The 26,134-nt window shown below is 38.5% G+C and overlaps 1 protein-coding gene and 1 long non-coding RNA gene across 3 annotated transcripts in view; one reads left to right on the top strand and one right to left on the bottom strand.

Annotated features, from left to right (window-relative positions):
* Nucleotides 1-24,528, bottom strand: part of LOC112047142 (protein bicaudal D) — a 32,802-nt gene extending 8,274 nt beyond the window's left edge. Inside the window, exons 1-6 of one of the 2 annotated variants that reach the window (XM_024084144.2) lie at nucleotides 24,162-24,528; nucleotides 22,598-22,738; nucleotides 3,956-4,180; nucleotides 3,173-3,410; nucleotides 2,400-2,554; nucleotides 1,352-2,048 (exon numbers count right to left, since the gene is read on the bottom strand). In XM_024084144.2, coding sequence (XP_023939912.2) covers nucleotides 1,352-2,048; nucleotides 2,400-2,554; nucleotides 3,173-3,410; nucleotides 3,956-4,180; nucleotides 22,598-22,738; nucleotides 24,162-24,374 — 1,669 coding nt within the window. In that variant the 5' untranslated portion in view covers nucleotides 24,375-24,528. Of the gene's footprint in view, nucleotides 1-1,351; nucleotides 2,049-2,399; nucleotides 2,555-3,172; nucleotides 3,411-3,955; nucleotides 4,181-19,275; nucleotides 19,556-22,597; nucleotides 22,739-24,161 lie in introns of those variants that run through there. The other variant, XM_052887619.1, reaches the window with a different exon arrangement.
* On the top strand, nucleotides 5,544-7,231 carry LOC128199198 (uncharacterized). The gene is made up of 2 exons (XR_008251863.1): nucleotides 5,544-5,995; nucleotides 6,798-7,231. It is a non-coding gene; the product is annotated as an uncharacterized LOC128199198 (long non-coding RNA).
* Nucleotides 24,529-26,134: the final 1,606 nt, after the last annotated feature.

Here is a 26,134-nt window from a genome sequence, read left to right as displayed (position 1 = left end):
AAATTTGTTACCAAACTTTTCACATAATATATTGCAACATAAGTATCCCCGCCTCTAGGCTAGACTTCAATGTCTCTCTCACATTGAAAGTATTCTTAAAACTCCTTTTGCTTTGCAAAGTATTAAGCTTCTTGAAATAAACACCTTTTCCATTATAAGTTGCATGTTTCCATATTAAATTCAAGTTTATGTCACAACGCAACGTTTTTGACTTTCTACCAAAATCGAAGGTTGAATTCTTAGCAATTTGATACGGAATAGATTTAGAAATTAACGAAAATGAAGATTTCTTCACTATTTTCTTTACTGAATCTTCATGTAAAACAAAACTTTCATTATCTGATTTTATTTTCGACATATTTTCAAAATAATTTGCAATCTCTTTAACAGTTCGTCGGCGACATAAGCCTTCCTTCTCGGTTTGAATCATTCCTTCAAGACTTTTTAACTTTTCATTAGGTCTGTGGGACATTTGTTTTCTTTTTAATATTTTTAAATTCAAATTTTTGTAAAATTTTAGCGGAGTGGTCATCAAACTTCTAGGTTTTAAAATGGAAAAGGACAGGATAGGCGCTGGAATCAAAAACACATATTAAATACAAAAGTACATGTATGAAAGGGTACTACTGTGATATGTTTTATTTAAAACCTTCTAAATTTTAGGGAAAGTATTTTTCAAACTTTCTGAATCCCTTTGCTATGCACAATCTCAAAATTGTTTTCGTTTTTTTTATTTTGAATTTAGTGTCTTTAGTGTCCCAATATTACTTTTTATTTTTAATAACTTTTGCCACATCTTTTAAATATTCCCAATCCCCTCAATTAGTCCAGAAATACACGGGACGGGTCGACAAATACTTGGGGCGGGTCGGCAAATACTTGGGGCGGGTCAACAAATATTTGGGGCGGGTCGACAAATATTTGGGGCGGGTATTCTCTGAACTCATTACCATTAAGCTGTCGAGGCTTAACGGTAGTCTCCTTAAGGGAACCGTAGATGTATCACCGAGGAGTTTTGTCGAGAGCAGAATCTTTGCCGGAGGGAAACCAGAGGGCTTAAAGGCATGTAACTACTTTCTAAGGGCGCCTCCTGTGAGGCCCGGACTTCGGTTTAGTGATACGGTTCGGTTCGATGAGGATGTATCTCTAGACAAGTTATGGGTACTCAGGAAAGAGAAGACTGTTGTCATAGAAGTAAGCTTGTTGTAACATTTACATATAAATAACCGGTGCTTTTCTCGAAATTTATTTTCATTCTCCTGGAGCAGAACTGGCTTGTGGGCTCGATTCGTGGCAGTCACATATACTGTGATGTCATTCACTATTCGCAAGAGTCGCGCGTGCGACGTACCTGGCTGGTGCCTGAGGCGCGAGTCGAGCGCGGTGTCGAGCGCGGCGCGCAGGTGCGTGAGCTGGTCCAGCAGCGTGTCGGCGTAGCGCGCCACCTGCCCCGCCGCGCGCAGCCCCTCCAGCTCGCCCGCCGCCAGCGCCAGCGCCTCCTCGTCGCCGCGCGCCTCGCCGCCGTCCGCCGCGCCCGCGTGCTCCAGCAGCAGCCGCTCGGGCTGCGTGCCGTTCACGGCGCACACGTGGTGGTACACGCCCGCCAGCGCCTCCGCCGCCGACGCCAGCGCCGGCGCGGCCGCCGCCAGCGCTCGCCCCGCGCCGCCCGCCAGCGCGCGCAGCGTCTCCGCGTCCGCCTGCAGCGCGGCGCAGCGCAGCTCGGCGTCGGCGGCGCGGTCGCTGAGCTGCGCCAGCTGCGCGCGCTGCAGCGCGGCGGGCGAGCCGTCGGGCGGCGCGTCCAGCTCGCGCAGCGCCGCCAGCAGCGCCGCCAGCTCGCCGCCCGACACGCGCCACCACGTGAGCCACTTGGCGGCGCGCGCCGACACGCCCTCCGCGCGCTCGTCGGCCGGGCCGCAGTCGGCGTGCAGCGCGTGCAGCGCCGCCACGCGCGAGCACACGCGCGTCACGCCGGCGCGCAGCGCGCCCGCCGCCGCGCCCTCGCCCTCCGCCGCGCTCTGCGCCAGCCGCAGCGACGCCGCCAGCTGCGCCTGCGCCACACGACACGGTTCACAGGGACGCTCAATCACAGTAATGCAATGCAAGATCTTACTAAAGACTATATGTTATTTAATCTAAGTAAATTTCAATATACTTGTTAAGGACTTCGGATGAAATATACATCAATTGTTTTGCAAACGTTTATTTATGGAACATTCTTGTATGCATAATTGTTCTCAAACCTGTCATTGTACGAGCAACACATTAAACATTCTAACAGCCCAAGTTGGAAGTTTTATTCACCCCAGTGAACATTCAACATGTAAAACATGTCACGAACATTCTCGTGGACTCTACACTAATGAACAAGCAGCCATCAACAGCAGCCAGTATCGACTCACGTTCTCGCTGTGCGCCTGCTCCAGCTGCTTCTCGAGGCGGCTGATCTCGTGCAGGTGCACCTCGGAGAACAGGTCGGCGTGGTGCTCGGCGCCCAGCTCGCCCGCGCCCGACGCGCCCGCCTCGCCCTCCGACTCCGTGCCCTCCTCTGGCATACCTATACATATTTTTTTCTATTAAAATTAATAGCTAGTTTAATAGTAGAACAATGCATGCAAACGAAATGCGTATGTTGAGATGGATTTGTGGTTTAGCAAAAACTTATAATAGGAATAAGTATACAATAAGAAGTCCGAAAGAAATGCTGAGGGATGAATGAAGGTCATATTACCCGAAGAATGTTGAAGCTTGAAGGACACAAAAGGAAAGAAACGCTCAAACAGAGATGATAAAGGATGATGACAAAGAGATAATAAAGGATAAAGAAGAGATGGTGTCTGTAAAAGAGGATATGTGTGTAAAAGGAGTAGATTATAAGTTGAAAAGTGCAAGGACATAAGAGGAGAGGAAGGCCAAAGAAGAGATGGTTGGATTGTGTGAAAGAGGACATGTGTGTAAAAGGAGTGGATGATGAGTTGACGAGTAATAGAGACGAATGGAAAAGATTGACATATTTTTCCGACCCCACTTAAGTGGGATAAGGGTAAGGAGATGATGATGATGATGATGATAAGTTGACAAATGATAGAAGCGAATGGAAGAGATTGACATATTTTGCTGACTGTACTCGAATCAATATTACAGCAGCAGCAGCGACAGTACATCAAGTACACACCTCGTATGCTGTAGGCCAGGTTGGTGATGTTGAACTGCGCCTCCCTGCTGAGGTGCGCGTCGAGCTCCTTCTTGGCGGCGAACTTGGCCTCCCGCTCCGCCTGCAGCGCCTCCAGCGCCTCGGCCAGCTGCCGCTCGGCGATGCGGCGCAGCGCGGCCGTCTCGTCGGCGGCGGCGCGAGCGTTCTCCGCCTCCTCGCGCAGCTGCCGCACCTCATGCTTCAGACCTTCGAACTCGACCTGTGCAACACCAAGGCATTTGATAAGTAATGAGCAGTTGAAAGCAGTCAGCACGGCGCTAAATGCCCAGAAACAATAGCTCTAAGAATATACAGTGCATACAAAACCATCACGGATGCTGCCCTCATTTTAGCGAACCTCATAGCAGCTTACCTATTGGCACACACACGAAAGGACATCCATGTATTGACAAAAACTGCCAGAGGAAAGAAATAAAGCTACTCGTACAGTGTTATTATATTATTATTGGTACATATAATATTATATGTGATTTGTTCAGCTATGTAAACATTAGGTCTTGTTGTGGGTGGATACCCTCATTTCTGATTCAATCACGCAGATATACACCCGCTGAGTGACTGAGCCTTATTATGAGGCCCATACTTAGCGACCTTAAGTCTCGGATGCATATGTCATGTATACTTAATCTTTACAAGTGGTTTCTATTTATTAGATTCGCAATATTATCAATACAATATCATTACAGTCGGAAAAATAAACAAAGAAATAGACGAAATTCGTTCAAAGTCAACGAGCAAACATACCTGTGACGACCGTAGCGCGGAGACCTGTTTCTGCAAGGATATATTCTCGTCCTCCAAGTCGCCGATGTCCTGCAGCAGGCGCTGCTCCCTCTGGCGCGCCTCCCTCAGCTCGGCGCGCAGGGCGGCGCGCTCCGACTCGCGCGTGGCCTTGTCCGCACCCAGCTCCGAGCTCTCTGCCAACAGCCGGTCCCGCTCGCTTATCACTCGCTCCAACTCGTGGCGTAACTGTTCACAAACAAATGGGTAAAGCCTCAATAAAAGTAAAGGACTAAGAGTGGAATTCATTCTCCTGGGGCACCCCCAGGAGATCATAGGAAAAATCTCAACTTGGAGTTGGGAAATTGGTAGCACCCCCGTGCCTCGAAAAACACGTTAGGCCAATAGACCACCACTCTGGCCCAATGCGGATTGGCAGACTACACATACGCAGAGATTTAAGAAAATTCTCTGGTATGCAGGTTTCCTCACGATGTTTTTCTTCACCGTTTAAGCCATGTGATATTTAATTTCTTAAAATGCACACAACTGAAAAGTTGGAGGTGCATGCCTAGGAGTTCGGATCGAATTCGAATTTACACCCTTCCGGAGCAGCAATGTTCCCCAATGTAAAACTACTGGTTAATCTACCTCATTATCATCATCACCATCATCATTATCAGCCGATGGACTGACTTTAGTTCGTCTGCGGATCTCCTCATTTCTGATTCGAATTTCATCATTTCGATTTCGAATCAGAAATTAACTACGAGTACCTAGCAGTAGCGAAGGCTGAAATTTTGTAATAGGTAACCCGATCATGTGTTTTTAGTGATGCCCGCAAGCGTTTATTGTAAATATTGTAGTAATGCTGCGGTAATGTTGTATACCTATTTCGAGCGTATAAAATAAATTATAATTATGAATATGTACGTGCATGTATGGATTTTTAAAAGGTAAGCCGCTAGGAATCGGGTTGTTCAGACTCCTCGCTGCTGGTACCTAGCATAATTTAATTATAAACTACAACGATAAGCCATTTACCTATTACAAATTAAGCTCACAGTTTTTACCTAAGAAGCTAAAATTTATAACATTGCAGGCATATGGGGTAGATAGACGGGCACAGGCGGGTCATTCATTTACGAGCAGACTAAGGTCATTAACACACTGGAGACTTTTTGTCGCACGTCTTTTTTGTTGGACGACTTTGTTAAATTTAATAGGCAATATTTATTATTAACTTTAAAAACAATAATCTCAGCTAATATTAATATCAGAAAGAAAAACTAAGATTTGCTTGATTGATTGTTCGTTTGTTTCGTTACGAATAGGCTCCGAAATCACAGAAAGGTTTTTAAAATTCATTCACCGATGGAAAGCTACATTATTATCAAAGAGTAGAGTAAGCATTATTTTATACTCGTATTCTAACGTGAATTGGAACTATGCGGATGAAACCGCGGGGGGTTTGCTAGTCTCATTTAATAGATAGATAGATATAATTTGATTTTAAATTCGTTTATTTCAAAAATTTAAGAGCTTTTGAGAAATATTTTTGTAGTGACTCTAATGGCTTGTATAAGACATGACAAGTTCGTGTCTTACGGTGGAATTCATAGTCGTAGCAGGGGGCCCCTAAGGGGATTATTCAGCCGCTATGTGTCGAATTCAATCCCTACGCGTTTCATAGACAAAAGAAACCCCTCATTTGACAGGAGCTGGCGGCTGACTGCTGAATTACCGATATTTGTCAGCCAAACCATCCCCTGGCATTTTTTTTTGTTGTTATTCGTGATTTATTTATTAGAAAGTGGACGTTCGGATCGTTATAAATGAAGTTATAAACAGCGAGTTATATCAGTGCCCAAGATATATATTCGCAATTGCGTAAACCCAGTATAATACTATGGCGATATGGAATGTACGAAAGATTCTCATATTAGGCATAATATGCCTCTGTTTGATGAAGAATGAACACAGAAGACCAAGAGAGGAATACCAATACCGCTAGTATTATACATTCTAGCAGCACTTCGATTCTATGAAACGGGATGTTATCAGGTACGTACCTTTGTTCATTATCAATAATTTTTTGTTCATGAAGACGCCGCGCGGTTTCACCCTGTGTGGTTCCCATTTCCGTAAGAATATGGGGATAAAATATAGCCTATAGAGCTCGGGGATAGTGTAGCTTCCCAACAGTGAAAGATTTTTTTAAATTGGTTCAGTAGTTCCAGAGCCTATTCAAAATATACAAACAAACAAATCTTTCCTGTTTCTATTATTAGTAAAGATAAATTAGGAGTAGATATAAAACCAATTAGCCCAGTGGGTATGACCTCTGCCTTTGATTATGATGGTGTAGGTTCCCAACAGTGATAGAATCTTTCAAATCAGTTTAGTAGTTACAGATCCTATTCAAAACAAACAAACAAATTTTTCCTGTTTATAATATTAGTATAGATAAATTAGGAGTAGGTCAAAATCCATATAGCCCAGTAGATATGACCTCTGCCTTCTATTCGGAGGGTGTAGGTTCAAATGCTGTCTGAAACATACACCTCCAAATCATTTCAGTTATGTGAATTTTATGAATTTAAATGTATATTACATGTCTCATACGGTGAAGGAAAAACATTGTCTCTACATGTGTGAAGTCTGCCAATTCACATTGGGCCAGCGTGGAGGACCTTATCCCTCTCATTCTGAGAGGAGACTCATGCTTAACATACTCATGATGAAGAATTTAATTAGTTTGTTTGTTTGTAATCTAACCTATATAAATGTTAGGTATACCTATCTAGTTTTGATTTAGGAAATATATAACCTACATAAATGTAACTAACATAATGTTTATTTTCAGACTGTAGGTGCAGTCCATCAAGCGTTCTATGAAATAACAGAAATGCCAAAAGTCAAGCTGTATTGATGTCACACATAGGTATACATATAAACAACCCCGGAGGACCCTATACACAGATTTAAAGAAACCGGCTATCATGGCAGGGAATAGCAGTGAAGAGCTCTGAGAATACTGTTTTACCAAGAATACTGAGAATACTTTGGTCCTTGAAAATCTGAGTTTTCAGATCACAGTAATTGGAAGACCCTCATACCTTGAAAAGTCAGCAGCATTTAATATTGAAGTAGTAGGAGTGAGTGCAGTGTATTGTAAGGTGGTCACTCACTCTGAAGTCCATAACAATAGTAAATATATACAAATCTTAATTGAATGAATGATGGAAAATAAAAATTTATTGATTCAAATCTTTAATAAAGATAATTATTAAATGTTTACTTCTGCATTTTTCATTTAAGTCTGGCCCTATAAAAATATACAATAATAACAATAAGTTATATGTAAATTATGTATTTATTGTTGTTATTAATTAAACTTTGTATCAAAAGGATATAGGTTTGATTTTAGAATTGCAATAAGTGTGTGTGGTTCATTATTATCAGCCCATTACCAGGCCAAGCTTACCTACTAAATACATATATAATATTATGTGATCTAAAGCTTTGTGAAATGCAATTTTACCACTATTCCTAAGGATAAGCTACACTTATATTTATTTACTGCACTTACTTTAAATTGTAAAAAAATACAGCATAATAGTACCTACTTGTAATTATTTCAGGTAATTATAGGTGGTTTTGAGTAAAATAAACAAATTTCCTCTGACAATTATTTTTTTATTTCAATTAGGATTCCACATTACAAAAGTATGAAATATCAAACTACTTATATAGTAAGTAGTATGCTTGGGATTTCTCTGCGTGATCGAATCACAAATGAGGAGATCCGCAGACAAACCAAAGTCACTGACATAGGTAGCACAGCGAGTCGTGAAGCTGAAGCGGCAATGGGCAGGCCACATAGTTCGAAGAGCCTATGAAATCGCAGTGTTGGTCGAACCCCCACTAGGTGGACCGAGGGCATCAAGCGGGTTGCAGGGAGCCGCTGGACGCTGGCGGCTCGAGACCGTTGTGTTTGAAAGTCCATGCAAGACGGCTATGTCCAGCAGTGGACGTCCATCGGCTGATAATTTTGATTATGATCATGTTCGTCTACATATCTTCAATATTTTTCTAACAACTCCTTCTTGTGAGAAAGAAACTTTTTGATAAAATTGATCTATTGTACTCTTGAACGAATTAAATTTTACTATGATAAATAAAAACAAAAAGTAAATGAAAATATTAGAAAATAGAAACTCAATTATTTTGTAAAATGTCAAAGAATTAACAAAATACGTCTCTCTGTGGTTGTGTCACAGAATTTTCAAAGATCTAATGTAAAATCATAGACAACATTTGCTTGAAACTCCAGTCACCTAGGGGCTCTCCAGTAGTTTGTTTATGAAATGCAATGAAGGATGATTCAATAGTCAGCCCCTGGGTGAATACTGAATATTGGTTTGTGGGGGATTGTTCACTTCACGACTATGAATTCCAGGGTTATTATAATCGATACGAGTATCATATTATAATCTATACATTTATAAAAGGAAATGTAAAAGTTCATACGAAAAATTTTGATTTTTGACATCTGTCCAAATTTGCAATTGTTTAATTAAAGAAATCGTCTTTAGCCATAGAGTTTATACTAATGACGTACCTAACGGTTTTAATGAGACAACAAAATTCATTTTGAAAGTAGGTAGGTGTGACCGAACTCCTTAACGCATCATAAAATTTAATCACTTCTGCACTTTTCATGCAGGGAAAATATGTGCTTCTGTATTTTATAGAAGCCCGATACCGTGTCGTTAGTTCCTCAGCATATTTTTTATACTCCAAATAGTCACGCAACAATGCAACTTTTTGTCGCACTGCACAATCCAGTGTGGTCTTGCACTAAACGGGCTGCGCTAGCCGGCTAGCACTTAGTTGATTGGTGTCTAAAACAGATGCTAGGTGTGGCGCTGACGCGTCGACCGACGGACGGTGCCGCGTCGCGCCGACGATTTATGTCGCTTTAATTGTGCGCTATTAATAATACAGGCGACCCGATTATGCTGAACTAATGGCCTTGAGGGCGAATATCCTTAACACAAAATATTCTTGACAAGTGAACACACGATATCATGAGAATTTAGTGCCGAAAATATCAAGAGACCGTAATACAGATTATGTGGTAAATAATGCCTTTGTGGCAAATCGCACAGAAACCTAGATTAATGTAAGAATTTCGGGGGATGATTGGGAGGACATTAATATCCTACTAATATTATAAAAAATTGTATGTATGGACGTTTGTTACTCCGTTACTAGATACTGAAGCGATTAGGCTGAAATTTGGAATGGATATAGATTTTATTGTGGATTGACACATAGGCTACTTTTCATCCCAGAAAAATCCATGATCCCGCGGGATTTGTGAACAAAGTCGCGGGCGTCTGCTTATTCAATCTATAAGGACTTCCGCAGTTTCACCCGCGTAGTTATAGATACGGGATAAACTAAAGCCTCTGTTACTGAGAGTGAGTGAAAGAATTTTTTAAATCGTTCCAGTAGTTTTTGAGTTTATTTGTCACATACAAAAATACAAATTAGTGTAAACAAGATGAAAGATGACGTCATATAGTTACGATAAAGTAAAGATGAATTTGTGTTATTTTGACAGGAGTCTCGGCTCACTGTGGAAAACGAAAGGGATGAGGATTTTCATTCTCCTTTTAACAAGTTAGTCCGTTTCTATCATAGATTGCATCATCACTTACCATCAGGTGAGATTGTAATCAAGGCCTAACTTGTAAAAAATAAAAATGAAAAAAATCTGTCTCCGTCCGTTGTTGGACTACTGTAGTACCCTCCTAGTATAAGCTTTTCGCTTTCTTGAAGGAGAAAGGGGAATATTTGTCGGGGGAAGAAAAAAAAACATTGTCGATATTCTTCAAAAGATATTCAAATGCATCTCTTTGTTGGCAGGACATTGTATTCTTAAAATATTCAACACTGCTTTTGCATTGCCGTAATTACATAGCTAAAAATACTTCATTCTTAACAACACCCTTTATATTGGGGTTAAAAATATACTCAACCGTCTGACTAATTAATTTTCAAATCGTGTCAATGATTTCAAAAGTTCACTGTTGTAGGCTCGAATTACGCTCATTATACGAGGCGCGGCGTTTCGGAAAATGGGTCGAAGTATTTCCAATAAAATAAAAACTACGAACGGGAACGGCGGAATATAATATTTTATTTTGTTTGATGTTTCTCAACTGCATCTACGCCTGGACGGATCTGAATGGAATTGGCACGCAGGTCAGAGCGTGGCAATACTATGTAGGTAGAGACAGCTTTTTATAAAAAAAAACATTTTAGTTTATTAAATTTATGAACTTTCAGTCTAAAAAGTAGAATGTGATATGTTTATTTTATATTTAATTTACAGACATATCATATTACATACATTATAATCGGTGTACATACGTAAAAAAAAACGACCGAATGGAGAACCTCCTCCTTTTTGAAGTCGGTTAAATGCTCACTAGGGTAGTTGACTCATATCAAGTTTAATATAAACAATATTAATTTCGCATGGTACATGGATTAAGGGTCCGAAATATATCGATATAAATCAATAAAAGTTAAGAATTTCTTATAAAACTTAATTTAAATATCACGTATTTTTTTTAATTTTCCATACGTCAAAAACGCTGTCGTCCATTTTGTGACGTCACAAATGTTACTTGTCTACTACTAAACTTTTGTCAACGATCCATTTGTAATGGATTTGTTATAGTGACGTCATGAAACAGTTGAAATATAGACCATCATGACCGACAGGCGTTTTGGCTCGTATTGTCAAAAACATATTCAAAAACTAAAATTTTCATGTAATTACGTCTCAAAAAAAAATTTCATTCTAGTAGAACGATAATGAACTATTTAAGACCATTTAAAAAAAGTGTCAACTAGCCTATTGCTAATGGGTCAGGGTTATAGAGCCTCTTCATAAAACGCGCGGTCACAACTGCCTTCTGTTTTAGTGATTCAACAGCTAATCGAAAGCCTCTTATGACAGTGACAATGATACTTGTAATGTACTTCTTTTCATTATTATATATTGAATAAAAAGACAATGCAATGTTTAATTATGGATTTGAGCTATCTAGCTATATGGTGCACAGTGAATAAAATCTGTTTTGCAGTAGGTATGATAAAGTATTCCAACGAGCATGAAGCGAAATCGATGCCAATACACATTACAATGTAGTCTTCCGAAAAGAAGTTGTACCTATATACACATTTTCGCGACTTCGTCCGCGAGAAATTCAGTTTTTCATAAATCCCGCGGAATCATGGATTTTTCCCGGATGAAAAGTAGCCTATGTGTTAATCTAGGGTATTATCTATCTTCGTCCTAAATTTCAGCCAAATTGGTTCAGTAGTAACGGCGTTAAAGAGTAACCAACATCCATACAAACTTTCGCGTTTATAATATTAGTAGGATATGTTAAAATGTTTTTTTATTTATTTTGTTACTCTAATAAATTGAAAAATAAACATGAAATAGAACCCAATAGCCAAATACTCCCAAAAACCGAAATTAGTGATTATGGATGAAGAACAGCCATTACGCCAATTTTATATGGTACGAAGTACATTGTATATAATAATGCACACATAGTCTACTTAAGAGACATAAAAAAGCAATCGCTCAAATTGGACAAAAAAAACTAATTTATTCGCTGTGCGCCGTAGAAATTGAATGAGCGTATTGTTACCACAAAAAGAAACTAGATTCTTACAGCGATAAAAGCTCAGAATACAAAAATGTAAAATAACGCTCGGCTAGCATTGTTATCTTACTGCGCATGACTCACTCTTCTAGGTTGAACCGATAAGGTTTTCATCTCAGTAGGAAATGCATTTTCTTTTTAAAATATACATTTGTGACGATTGCATCGAATTTTGAACCGTGAGATCTTGTAGAAGGCCTCAAATGTAATTATCTTCCTACGCCTGACGCACTCTCCTAGGTCGAGAACAATATATATTTGATTTTTTTCTTTTAAATGATATCTTTCTTCGCATGACTCACTGTCACTCTCCTTGGTTAAATTGATAAGGTTTCGTATTGTAAGAAATGTACTTTTTCTGTAATATATTTTACACAGAAAATGCTTTTCTTTTGAAAAGGTTCTATGGACTTTTTTTTACCGCGAAAGCTTTTACAAGGCTTTAATTTGATTCTTCTTTCGACTTCGCTCATCCAGATTCAATCACTACAGGCCAATCAAATGAGGAATTCACCATGGAATAGAGAGAGAGAGACAGAGATAATAAACTGTAAACTCAGTATCTTTATTTCGATGTTTCAAAAATCAAAACAAGGTCAAAAGTCACTTGACTTGTCTAATTAGATTTCGTGTTAATAAGAAATTCAGTCATTTAAATTTAAATTAAATTTTCAGAAGTTTGTAAAAACTTTAGAATTTGAACCGTGATAATTTTACTAGGCTTAAAAATAATATAGGTCAGCGTGTTTGAGTTCTTGATATAACTTTTTTTTAATAGCCATCGTGCAGCTTTCGGGTCAAATATAAATCCGTTTGAATCAAATAAGCTTATTTTACAAGGATTTTTGTAAAACAAAGTAAAATTGTTTCTTGTAAATTTAATATAAATTTGTTTATTAAACAATTAAAGAGCTTTTAAAGTGATATATTATGTAGTGACTCTACCATCGGTTTGTAATAAGACATGACCTCGTTCTTGGATCGTACTTACTATTTTTTTTAAAGAATATTTGCCACATTTTTTATAATATGGCCAATACTCCCATTCCCTCCAACTCTCAGACCAATGGACCTGCCTCGCTAAACGTTACTTTTCTGTCAAAGTATATGATCAACGATCTAATGCGATTATAAAAACTGTCTTTATAGAATCGATGTTAAATAGTTGTAATCGTGTTCGTCGGTTAAAGAGCTCCGTAAAAATACCTTTTTATGTAATTGAATTGTGTAAAAAACGGGCAAAAACTTCTAGTTTAGTATAAGATATATACCAAATCTAAGCTCGTTTTCTTTAGAAAATAACAGACAATTTTGTTCGTGACTATGAGTGCGATACAGGTCCTTCTATAATTGGTCTGAGCTCCAACTAGTCGGGAAAGACTGTGCTAGGAGTGGGTACGACAATAGACCAACGGGGTGAGGATTGAACCACCACCCCTCGTGGTCGGTGATGAGTTCGGCCGCTCTTAACGTTGAGCTATTGAGGCTTCTTTATTATATCTAGCTATTATATAATTCCGGTAGGTTATTCTCAAAGTAGGAATTTTTCGGTGGATTAAGGCAAATCAACCTGTTTGACATAAGTATAACTTAGTTACTGAAATTTTAATTTACGAGTGTCTACACAAAAGCTTCAGCTTTTAGCGTTTTCTGTTCTGTGGACTTCAAGAAATATTCCGTTGTAAATATTCCTGGAAAACCATCTCTCTTTATTTTATAAGGTATGTAGCTGAGATGCGAGCTTTTACTAGGTATTTTTTAGTATCCTGATACTTAATCCGATGTGTGGCATAAGTCACAGATCGGATTAGGTATCAGGGTACTGGTTATTCTGCTACAGTATCATTTTATTTGCTAGTAGGCACCAGGACAATATCACCCACTTAGAATATAGTGTTATGTGGCAAAAATGAATGGAAAACCAATCCTAATAGAACATTTAAAAGTCAACATCTCCTCTCCCGTATAGAACTAAAACGTTATGTAGAGGTTTTTCTGTCTTATTTGTATGATATTGCCGCGCCGATATTCGCAGACATTTGCAAAACAAATCAATTATTCTATATTCGTAACGAACTTCCATAAAGTAACGCCCGCTTCTATTCAATAGATAAAAAAACCATATTTTGTTCCTTTCAAGTAAGCGTCGTCGTCGTTATCAACCCATATACGGCTCACTGCTGAGCTCGAGTCTCCTCTCAGAATGAGAGGGATTAGGCCAATAGTCCACCACGCTGGCCCAATGCGGATTGGCAGACTCTACACACGCAGAGAATTAAGAATATTCTCTGGTATGCAGGTTTCCTCACGATGTTTTCCTTCATCGTTTGATACACGTAATATTTAATTTCCTAAAATGCACACAACTGAAAAGTTGGAGGTGCATGCCACGAACCGGATTCGAACCCACACCCTCCGGAATCGGAGGCCGAGGTCATATCCACTGGGCTATCACGGCTTCGTAAGTAAGCGTACCTCCAATATATTCGTGTGTATTTCCGAACAGATAGATACGACGGTAAAATAGATCAACATCACTTACCGCCTAAATTTTGAATTCTGATGTACAGTTTGAATAAAATATCGCGGCCCGGGGATCGCTTCTGTGTCTGCTGAATAAACAATAGCCGCATCCATTTGAATAATTCGCGGGTTTGTGTTCTTTACAAATAGGTGAGGTCTCATTTTTATTGCTGACACAGGGTTGAACTCCATCACGTAAAGTATTATCTATAGGACTGTATACTGCAATCTACAGTGAACATAGGCGTATATAGAAGGGGCCGGGTGGACCGTGCCCACCCTAGGATTCTGAGCTACCGATACGGAAATCTATAATGAATTGGGAGTCAGGCCCACCCTAGGAAATGATTCAAGATACTAGATACGCCAATGTCAGTGAACCGTTAAAGATAAAAAATAAAAATGTCTCAAGTATCTATGGAAGGGTTACCAACAAGCTAAGGGTTATGACGAATGATTCTTCTTGATATCTTGTAGAATCAAAAAAATTACACTAATATTATAAAGAGGTTTGTGATATTGTAATTTCTGGATCTACTGGACCGATTTCGAAAATTCTTTTACTACTAGAAAGTTACATTATTTGGAGTGTCATCCAACTATTATTATAAATTGGATAGAAGCAGGCGTTACTTTGCGGAAGTTCATCATGATTATATAATGATTTATTTATTTTGCTATCATCCGCGAAAAGTCGACGAACCCATGCGACAAAGTCACCCAGGTCCGACAAAATACTCTCTACGTACGTTTCACTCCGAAACCGGAGCATCCTCAGGAGACGTTGACTCTACAACGTGCAATTGCAAAGTTGACCTGCAAAGTTTGTATGGATGTTTATTTGGATGTTTGTTGCTCATTAACGCCGCTGCTACTGAAGCGATTTGGCTAAAATTTGGAATGGAAATATCTTTACTCTGGATTAACACATAGGCATTCATCCCGGTTAAAACCATGGTTCCTGCGGGATTTGTGAAATAAATAAATAAATGATATATTGAGCAAAAAAAAAATTGAATAACTGAATTCCACGCGAACGAAGAAGCGGGTGTCCGTTAGTAGGCTATATTTTATCCCTGTATTTATACGGGAACGGGAACTAAGGGGGTGAAACCGCGGGGCGTCCGCTAGCTATTAATACTTTGACGAATTGAGAGACTTTGAGATTGATCTGCCTTCATGAAATGCGGTGTCCCCCTATCGTAGGCTCTCGGATGATGTGTAAGGTGACTGGTGGGGTAAGTAATACCGCCACACCTTTATGGCATCAAACAGCATTACTGTTTCAGTTTGAAGGGTTGCCGGTGTAATTACTGACCCTTGAGGCTTAACACCTTTGGCACAAAACGGGTGTGGGGGTACACGCTAATGCGTTTTCTTAGTAAACGATGCATTTTAATTTCTACTTAAAATCGGGTGGGTCATTTCGTCAACTTACGATCACGAATTTTGACGGCTTCCGTGGCGCAGTGGTATGCGCGGTGGATTTACAAGACGGAGGTCCTGGGTTCGATCCCCAGCTGGGCCGATTGAGGTTTTCTTAATTAGTCCAGGTCTGGCTGGTGGGAAGCTTTGGCCATGGCTAGTTACCACCCTACCGACAAAGACGTAACGCCAAGCGATTCAGCGTTCCGGTACGATGTCGTGTAGAAACCGAAAGGCGTGTGGGTTTTCATCCTCCTCCTAAAAATTAGCCTGTTTTCATCTTAGATTGCATCATCACTTACCATCACGTGAGATTGTAATCAACTTGTAAATAATAATAAAAAAAAAATACGGGTTTATGTCACATCCTCTATTACTCTAAATATATTTTATATCTTTATCTATAATTAACAGGGAATGCAATCTTTCTGTTTCTTTTTCAACTTCTGAGGCCCCATAATTTCGTAGATGCAAGAATGGAATCACACTCACAACCAAAAATGTAAGTCAATAAAAGATGCACTATTGATGATTCAGAGGAAAGCAATTCTATCCGCGCTAACTGAAGTGGCCTGGATTTTACGAAACCTCTCCACGAGTGCATAATGTATCGTTAGCGCTAATTAATTAATTAATTATTCTACCGAATTCACGGACTAGAGAAATTACTTTTACTGTAACAAGTAAAAAGTAATTTTCTAAAAATAAGGAGGTTATCAATTGGATGTAGCTTTTGTCTTAGTTGGTACAACTTGGTTTTCTGTCAATTCAAGATATTCACAGTACCTTAGTATTTTCATCTCGGAGTTGGCGATGGTCATGTTACACCCCCGTTAAGCCATCGTTCATTATCATTAAAACCAGGTAGTAATCGTTATAAGAGTCAATTTTTTTATTTTATACAAGATAGTCCTTGACTATCCAATCTCACCTGATCTCACCTAACCAATCTAAGTTAGAAGTGGACTAACCTGTTAGAAGTGGACTAACCTGTTAGGAGTAGGATAAAAAAACCTTTTTAAGTTTCTTCATATCGTACCGGAACATGAAATCGCTGGCGGTACGTCTTTGGCGGTAGGGTGGTAACTAGCCACGGCCGGCCAGACCTAGACTAATTAAGAAAACCCATTGGTTTCTCTCTCTCTCTCCCTTTGGTCAGATGCCGTGGGGTTCAGATTGACCACCTTTTCTCCCCTTAAGGCCTTGGACGCGTGCCACGACATAATAGGTATATATCGATCATTAGAGGCGAAATCTTTATCTAGGGTAGGGTGATAATGTTTAACGGCCTTCTGTCACAGGAGTTCACAACTCTTAAACGAAGACTCTAGCCTTTAATTATTTGTTACCGATTAATGTTACTGAAATGAACTATTTTTATTTTTTTTAATTCATTCTCTGATAGCGCGTAAGGTAAGTCATAAACCCAAACATGTATCACCACTTCACAATTTCGTTACTACGAAACAATGCATGGTGTTATGATGAACAAAGTTTTAATGGGTCGTCCAAAACATGGGGGAGCTTTCCCCAGACGTTCGCCGTACGTATGCGAGCTGCTCAAAATTAATGGACGTTTGAGCCGTGCCCCTGCATAATCTACGAGTAGATTCACGTAACTGGAGATATACTCGCAATTACAAGCCATTTGCATAATACGAATACAGTTAATTAAAAGAAAGTCTAATATAAAAATTTATTATGCCCAAAACGTGGTTTTGTGTTTCGCAAAATGTGTAATTAAATAATAATCGTAAATTTTTTAAATTTTTAACTGTTTACATATTTTATTATGATTATCTATTTTTTAAGAAATTAAATATCACGTCTTAAACGGTGAGGAAACCTGTATGTGGGCGTATTGACCTTACCCCTCTCATTCTGAGAGGAGACTCGAGCTCAGCAGTGAGTCGAATATGAGATGATAATGATTGATTTATTTTAATGACAAGTCAAATTTAAAATGGCGGAATAAAACGGACTAGCTAAATAGTAAAGTAGTAATTCGAAGAGTAAATAGATGTTGGGAGTGGTTGTGGTCCCAAGGTATCGAAATGACGACCCCCCTAGAAGGATGTCAAGCGAGACACAGGGAGTCGATAGTTTGGCCTAGGTCCTGCAGTGGATCCATCCATCGGCCGATGTGATGAAGAGAATGATATATAGTTTCTTCTATTTTTCATGGCCCTAAAGGGCGTTATCATCAAACAGCCGATGAAGGTTCACTGCTGGACATAGGCCTCTTGCATGGACATCCAAACACCACGGTCTCGAGCCGCAAGCATCCAGCGGCTGAGGAAGGACGTCGACGAAGGGGGAATACTAGGTAAAGTACTAAGAGATAAAGTTTGTGTTTTGCAAGGGGTAATATCCGGATCTACTGAACCGATTTTAAAATTTCTTTCACCAATAGAAAGTCACGTTAGTTGTGAGCGTCTTATGCTATATTTTATCCCCATATTCTCACGAGAACGGGAGCTACGAGGGTGAAACCGCGGGGCGTCGGCTAGAAATTTTCTAAAGAGGTTAACTTTGAAATCGCGGGGGTCGACTAGTGAAACAGCTGACTAAATACATATTGTAATGAAACACTTTCAACTTTTCATTTGGCTCTGAATAATGAGGCATTTCCAAAAACTGGCCATAAACCTATAAACGGAATACGAGTATGTATCAGTGTTCGTTTCTTTGGCTAATGTCCAGCAAACAGAATAGGTACACCAACAAAGTTCCATTATCTATGTAAACACAACAGACTGCGTGTAACATGAGCTTGACAGCGTGGCGGTCGAGACTTCAGGGTCTAGGGACTCTGAGATTGACAGTAACGATAGCAATACTTGCCGGTTGGTTAAAACCTTGGCTACTATCGGCTAGGAATGCTAGGATTATTGCGTCGTATAGAATAGTAAACAGGGTGCTGGGAGTATTTCCCATAACATCAAGGTGTTGACACCTTAACTGTATAACTAAATTTTTAACTAAAAACGTATTTTTACGTTTTCATACAAAGTAAATTAAATAAATCCGACTATCCATGATAAAGTACATGGATAGTCGGATTTATTTAAATTACTTTATATGAAAATGTAAAAATATAAACGTCGTAAATCGTGTATAAAACACATTTTTACGTTCTCATATTGAGTTAATCCTAAAGATTTTTTCTCTAATAGGCCGTACAGGCTACTTTAGTATTTTAGTCAAGTACGAACAATTTTATGATTTACCGCCCAAAAATTGACTTGACGAATTACTCGACTAAAATACTAAAGTTGTCCGAACTAGGCCTAAGAGATCGCTATTCGTATCGATAAAGTCGCCTTTTGTATTCCGCTTCTTCTATAGGTACCATTTAAATTTCGTTGAACGTTTTCTTATTTTGTAATTTACACGTAGAGTAAATATTTGATTCGAAATATACGAGTAGCTACTTACACTAACATAGTATAACATAGTTTTATGGTTTATTTATTTTAGAACATTAACATTAGGATTAGATAACCTATTAAGTATTCACTATTAAACGACTTATATTCCAACCATACATTTTCTGATAATCCTTTCAAAACATAAACTTGCTTGTTTCGATTTTTCTGACAAGAAGTGTATTAAAGCTAATTCCACAATACACAATACCTGGCCACCTTCGCTCATGTTGATCGAACGCATTCCACTGTGCACTATTCACTATATCACCGGCACCATGACTCAGGGAGTCAGGAAACACTTGCAACCAACGACAAACGCGTTAACGAATGCATTCTAAAATCACCACACTATTAAGTGTATAGGGATCAGGGAGCATACGAATCAAGGCCGACCGAATAAAAGTATATTTCTGGATCACTGTTATGGATCGGCGCTTACGCCATTCGACTTACATCACGTCCGATAGCACAACTCTGTTAAAAACAACAGTGATAATATGAATAATCACTTTTAAACGAATGAGAGATGACCTATTTTTTTTTTTAATTAACAAATTCCTGGGGAATTCGTGTGCACTAAAAGAACGGCCCGCGTACACTGATGCTGCGTCCAGTGATGATTCACTACAATTGCTCTCATTTGATTAGACGTAGGCATATTTCGTCGGCTGTGTCAGGGGTTACAGGCCGCTAATAAGATAACGAGTATCATCAGTATAAAGTAATACGAGTGTTTGTCTGTGCATATTGACTCCAATATTTTTTTCTATAGCAATAATTACCTAACCAGTCCACCGACTGTGGCCACAGACTACCAGTGGTGTGCACAAGAATTTTGACTAGCGTATTCACTACACTCTTGGAATACTCTTTGTGCAATTCAGGTTACAACTCGAAATTAAAAATCATTTACATATTTCAAGTAGGCTTAGTTTACAAGACTCTACCACCGGTTCGGAAGTCCTCAGGGAAGGCACTGCTTTGTAGTATCTATAAAGTGCACGCCTCTGCATACCACTTGACAGTAAAAGGAAAATCAACGCCTATAAATAGACACACTTCGCAGGGCAAGCAAAGAACAAATCCTACAAAGCCCTGCTTCATGTCTATCAAACTGAGGCGTAAATGTTAAGCCTCATGTGCCTATAATGACAGCCACGCCCTCTAGACACAGCAATCCTGTTTGACAGCAGTAATAAGCATGACGCCGGTTGTGACACCGCCCCAGCGCTGGATAGCTATGACTTCGCAGTCTGCGTGGGGTATTCTACCGGAATCCTACTACTCTACTGGAGTCCCACTACTGGAGAGCCCAGCGCAGGGTAGCGACGCATCTTGCTAGGGGCAACGTAAGGGGAAGCGTAGTCACGAGGCCCGTACCCGGATTTTTATCTAAGAGGAGATGATCTGCTTCTCTAAGCAAGACATTACTATCCCGGACGAGCTGTCACAAAATGCTGTACTACAACTTTATTTGGTAGCATATTCCCAATAGGCTCATTAATGGCAATGTTGCACCATCACTATAGGGTTTAGGTGTATTTAAAAGCTCTAGGAGGGTTACGAAACTACGGCACGTATCTAAAGACGTCTTCTTATAGGCTCGGACCTCGGTAGAGGATAAAAACTTTAGGATAGCGTTCGTGGTACAGTAATATTTAGTTTCCGTTTCGAATCTACGACCGAGTGACATTAGAAATACTTACTATTTTTTAATATCAGTCTTTTAAACACACCGATCCATGATATGAACTCGAACGATAGGATATTGAGTAGGGATTCCTTTTGAAGTGCATATACCAATAATAATAAACAGTCGTAAGAAATCGTGATATAAAAAAAAACTAATTTAATTTGCATTTATAAATGCTAAAATGTATGAAAATAATATGCAATTACAGGGTAATAATGACGTAAAGCAATTAAAAATTCTAAAAGAGAAACTATGTAAACGAAGTTTTAGACGTAACGAAACAACAAACCTACAGCTAACAACAATTTTAATGTTTTCAAAACGACAAAACGATTTTCAAGTACATAACGAATACTCGTATTTTTGAGAGGCGTATGGACTATATGAAAATTAGGATGTACGAGTGGGTTGCCGTACAATAGTCCAGAGAACAAAAATTAAACTGTGTTTAATACTGATGCCGCAAATAAAAATACGTGTGGTATTTAATTCGATTCGTCATGACCTGTAGAAAAATGTGCGAAAATTTCAGACCCATATTTGGGGCACATAAACAATTGCAAAAGTTATACAGAATTGAAGATTTTTAAAAAATAGGGATCTACATAATGGAAATAACTCCAAAACTATTGGTGTTAGAAAATTTCTACAAATAAATTTTTAAAGTAGAGGAAATTATTTAATAATAAAAATACTCACTTGATCTCTATTGTTAATATATTTTATTTAACGTATAAAGTAGGGTTTCGTGCGGTCGCTAAATGCGATCACGTCATCGCTGGGTTGCTCCAGATTTTTTTTAGTGTATTAAATATTGATTTAAAAAATTGACAAAAAATAATCTTGACACTTGAATGAGTAAACAACTAACAGAAAAACTCCTTTTCCTCAAGTTTTGAAAGAGTTAGACAACTGTAATTAATTTACAAATTATTTCCGTGTTCATAAAAATGGACGTAAAATCTGAAACAACTGTCCTAAAAATCTTATTCTTCTCGGAGCCCTTTTTGTATAAATTATAATGATAAGATTATGTCAAAATATTTATCGTCCTTTTTATATTTTGTGAATTATTAATTTTCAAAGTTAAGGTCATTAAATTTTTAAACAATATAGCTTTCACGGCAATTTGGGTGGAACCGCGGCAAGTGTGATTGTCTTTAAAAAAAAACATTTAATGCATTCATTCACCCTTCATATAAACTTGTAACTGTGCAAGGGCATACAAGTGGCTACCAACTCTTTGCTACAATTTGTCGCCTCCATTTGCTTGAGTGAAGGTAATAAAAGGATGATGCATCGCTATTTTTAACCAGAAACTATTTTAACACCAAAACTTATGGACATTTTATAGATAGGGCTGCAAGATTACATTTCAATGTGTATGTTTCATTGTATCATGATCATATTAATATTAAAAGTAGACTTATTACTTCCGTGATAGTTTTTTTTTTTTTTGGAAAACTCTTTTTCCTTATCCAATCATGATAAAATATCTCTGTACTAATATTATGTGAATAAATGTGAAAATTGCTTAATCTATTCACAGCCAAATTGGTGAACTGAGTCTTTCACCTAATATTTATCTATACTAATATGTAAAGCTGAAGTGTTTGTTTGTTTGATAGTCCATTTATCGAGGAAAGCTATAGGCTACATATTATACCCATATTCCTACGGGCGAGTGAAACCGCCTGGCGTGAGCTAGTCATTCATATTAACAGGGGACAACAAAACACATAAAGGGTAAGCAGTTTTCCTGAATGACAAACACTAAACATCATATTTTCAGGTAGAAATTGATAGTAAAATAAATATAAGTATTTGCTGTAGTTACCTGTTTTGTTTCTCCCTCAAGCTCAATAATCTGTAGTGTGAGCGAGCTCTCCATAGCCGCAGACTCATTGAGAAGAGCATTTTCTTGGTCTATACCACTCTGTGTTGTGACTTTTTGTGTTGAGTCAAGTTTCATCAACGCCTGAAACAATATACAATAAATAATACTTTTTTAGACATACATACACAAAGTAAAGTGTTTTTCAGATAGCATGGGTATGGTGACAGCCGCCTGTATGACGTTCATAATACATACTATTATTGTGAATTGCTGCAAACTTTCAAGAGTGAAACAAACTGTCACCTGCACCATCCTACATGAAAAGAACTGTAGAGTTTGTGTAATTATTAATTTTAAAATCAGACATATCTCCCTTAAAACACATAAGTGGACCTCAATTTAGACTTTATAACAGCTCAATCTGTGGTGTGCACTATTTAATATATCAAAAGAAAACTTATTGTGTACTTGGCGGTTTCACCCACTTAGTTCCCATTTCTGTGAGAATACTGGGATAAAACGCCCCATGCCACTCAAAAATAGTTATTTTAGGGTTTCTGACAGGAGAGCCAGAGCTTGCTTTAGGCGCTCGATTCATAGCTCTACCACCAATGAGCTATTTACAAATAGTGTGGTTAAGAAATGTGGATAGAGAAGAGTTCTAGTGGTAAAAGAATTTTCAAAATTGGTTTAGAAGATCCAAAGATAACCCCTACCACCACAAACTATATATTCTTTTTATTATAGTATAGATACTAAAAACTGTCTCTGATGTTGCAATACTTAAAACTGTGCAGCTATTATAAACCCTTCTCAGATGATTGTACTCTGCCCAACCTTAAGCATCATATTGAGAACAGACTTAAAGATTTGGGCATACTATACCCCGTTTTAAAAATGTTCATAAAGCATCATAGAATGTAAAATAATGAGTTTTGTATGGAGAACCATCACAGGTAGTATTGAAGCAATGCATTTTTATTTTAACTATTGGACATTATACAGTCAACATTCCCTCAGGATCGTCTGTTTTTAGAGTCAAACAATGCAGGTTTGTCTGGTCTGGATGGTTTTTACAGAGAATAACAAAATAAATCATTTATTATTTGAGTGATAATGTTAAATCCTGTAATATCTTTATTCCCAGTATAAAAATACTCGAGTTATTGACAGAAATATTGATAACAGTAGTACTTCTCAAGACAGGCTTCATCACCAGAAACATTACGGGCTTAGCCTACAATACTATTATTTATCTAACTTCCTGTTTCTAATAGCATTCTAATTCTGTAATTTTATTCTAATTACAATTCTAATTAGAGTTTTATAAGACTGTAATTTAAAATATCTTCTCATTAAGATGTGTCTAATTTCATGCTAACCACAAAAAAATAGAAAATGTATCACAATTAAATCATGAAACAAATGTTAACACTTTTTTGGAAAGTTGCGTCAAGTGATTAAGAGATGCTAAAAATTAAATTTTCAAGTTACCGTTTTGCACGTTAATGTACTCATTAAGGCATGAAAAAGTGAAAATATTACGGTATGTAGGCCAGCTAACCTCCTGCGTGATGTCCAATTCGTGCTTCGTGTTCTCGTACAGGCTTTCCAGCTCATCGCAGCGCAGCTGCAGGGAGCTCTTCTCCTCGAGCAGCACCAGGCCTAGCTGTGCCGATTGGATCTTCTCGCTGCTGGCCTGGTCCAGCTCGCGGCTCAGCCTCTCGATCTCCGCCTTCAGCTCGGAGATCGATATACTTTCCGCCGTAGCTGCCATCCTGTGACAGTTACACGGCCACCAGCTCAAATCTTCATAAACAAAGTAAATAATCTCAGAAAAACAACACTAAAACGTGTAAAATCAATGTTTCTACATTCTCTCAACAAAGTAAAACGTCTTGACAGCTCGCTCAAAAAGTCATTTTGATTTTTTTTTATTTCACGTGACAGCAGGACGTTTCCGCCTGCCACTCCCTGTTATGGATACTGATCTTTTGGTCAATAACCATAGACTTGAAAGAAGGCCATAATGTTAGATGGTCTACTTTCTACCTGAGACGAACTTTCTTACTTTCCACTAAGCGATCACAACAATCATGCCCACGAGACACAAGCACCACCATTTTCCCATTCCACTTCCTTACAGCATATGGATTCGATTATACAGCGTTTTTAGCGTTTAGTAATACAAAATGACGCATTTATTTGTTTTCATGAAATTTTTATTTACCATTTAAATAATAAAAAGTTCCTATCTGGGTTCTTCTGTGGAATTCAAAGTATTCAAAACTTATTTTTTAAACTACTGCCGTCACCACTTCGTACGTCCACAGGTTATAAAATAATAGTATCTACGATATCCAACCATGATGGCTAGCTCAACTCACCTCTTGAGATGGTCGTTACCATAGAACAGACATCACAAAAAGCCTTTGACCATTAATAACAGGACCTGCCTCGCTAACCGTTACCACTCTGGCAAAGATTAAAAATCAATGATCTAACGCGTTTATAAAAACTGTTGCTAAAGAATCGATGTTTCATTGTTGTAATCGTTTTCGTCATGTAAAGAGCTGCCTAAAAATGCTTTTTTGTGTAGTTAAATGGCATAAAAAACGGCCAAAAACTTGAAGTTTAGTAAAAGATAGAGTAACATTTCATTTGTAAGTACTTCTACTTTAATTTTATCAAATTTGTAATAAAAACAATTTGTAAATTTCTTCTGACGGAACAGGAAAAATCGATCAAGTAATCGAATATTCTCTGTATATATTCTGTGGATAGTCTAAGGCTTAGACTCTAAGCCATGTGTTGGTTAATCTGTGTAAAAATTACGCGTGTGTATAGTGCGAGTCAAATTTATAGTTGTGTGTAGTGTATGGACACCGAATATATTTAGTAGTGTTAAATGTTTTCGAAACGTTTTCAACAAACGACAGATTTTGGTGAATTTGGGTGCGAAACAGGTCCATAGTCTAAATAGTCAAAGCAAAGCTAAAAGCTTAAACGCTTTGTGGTCGTTATGAACGAGATGTTTTCGCCGCGACCACGACGACTGTGGTTAATTAAACTGTGGTCGTCATGTGGAACGGTTGCAGAAATATTTTGGACGTTAATCAACAAAGAGTTTAAAATCACTTGATCCACAAACGGCTAAAGAAAAACGCGTAGAACGTAATAGTCTTTGTAGAGAGAATAACTTTTTATTTCCATTCACAGAGTAGAGTAATTTCTATCCGACCGCTTACCTTAAACCTTTAAGTCCTATAGTCCCTATAGAGTTTGAACTTACTCTTGCCAGCTCATCGTAGGTAAAACATGTTTATGCTCGTTTACTCGTACGTAGAGCAACTAGCGAACACCCGCAACTCCGTTCTCGTGAAATTGTTTCTTACATCGATCGTAGATACTTACGATTTATATCGATGGTTTCTTACAAGTCTCGCGGGAATCATGGATATTTCCAGGGTATAAAGTAGCCAATGTTCTGCTCTAAGGTCCAATTCATCTCTATACCGAATTTTACCCAAATCCGTT

This window comes from Bicyclus anynana, chromosome 20 (assembly GCF_947172395.1).
Source record: "Bicyclus anynana chromosome 20, ilBicAnyn1.1, whole genome shotgun sequence".
Classification (NCBI taxonomy): domain Eukaryota; kingdom Metazoa; phylum Arthropoda; class Insecta; order Lepidoptera; family Nymphalidae; genus Bicyclus; species Bicyclus anynana.
This window is presented reverse-complemented; position numbering and strand designations above follow the sequence as displayed.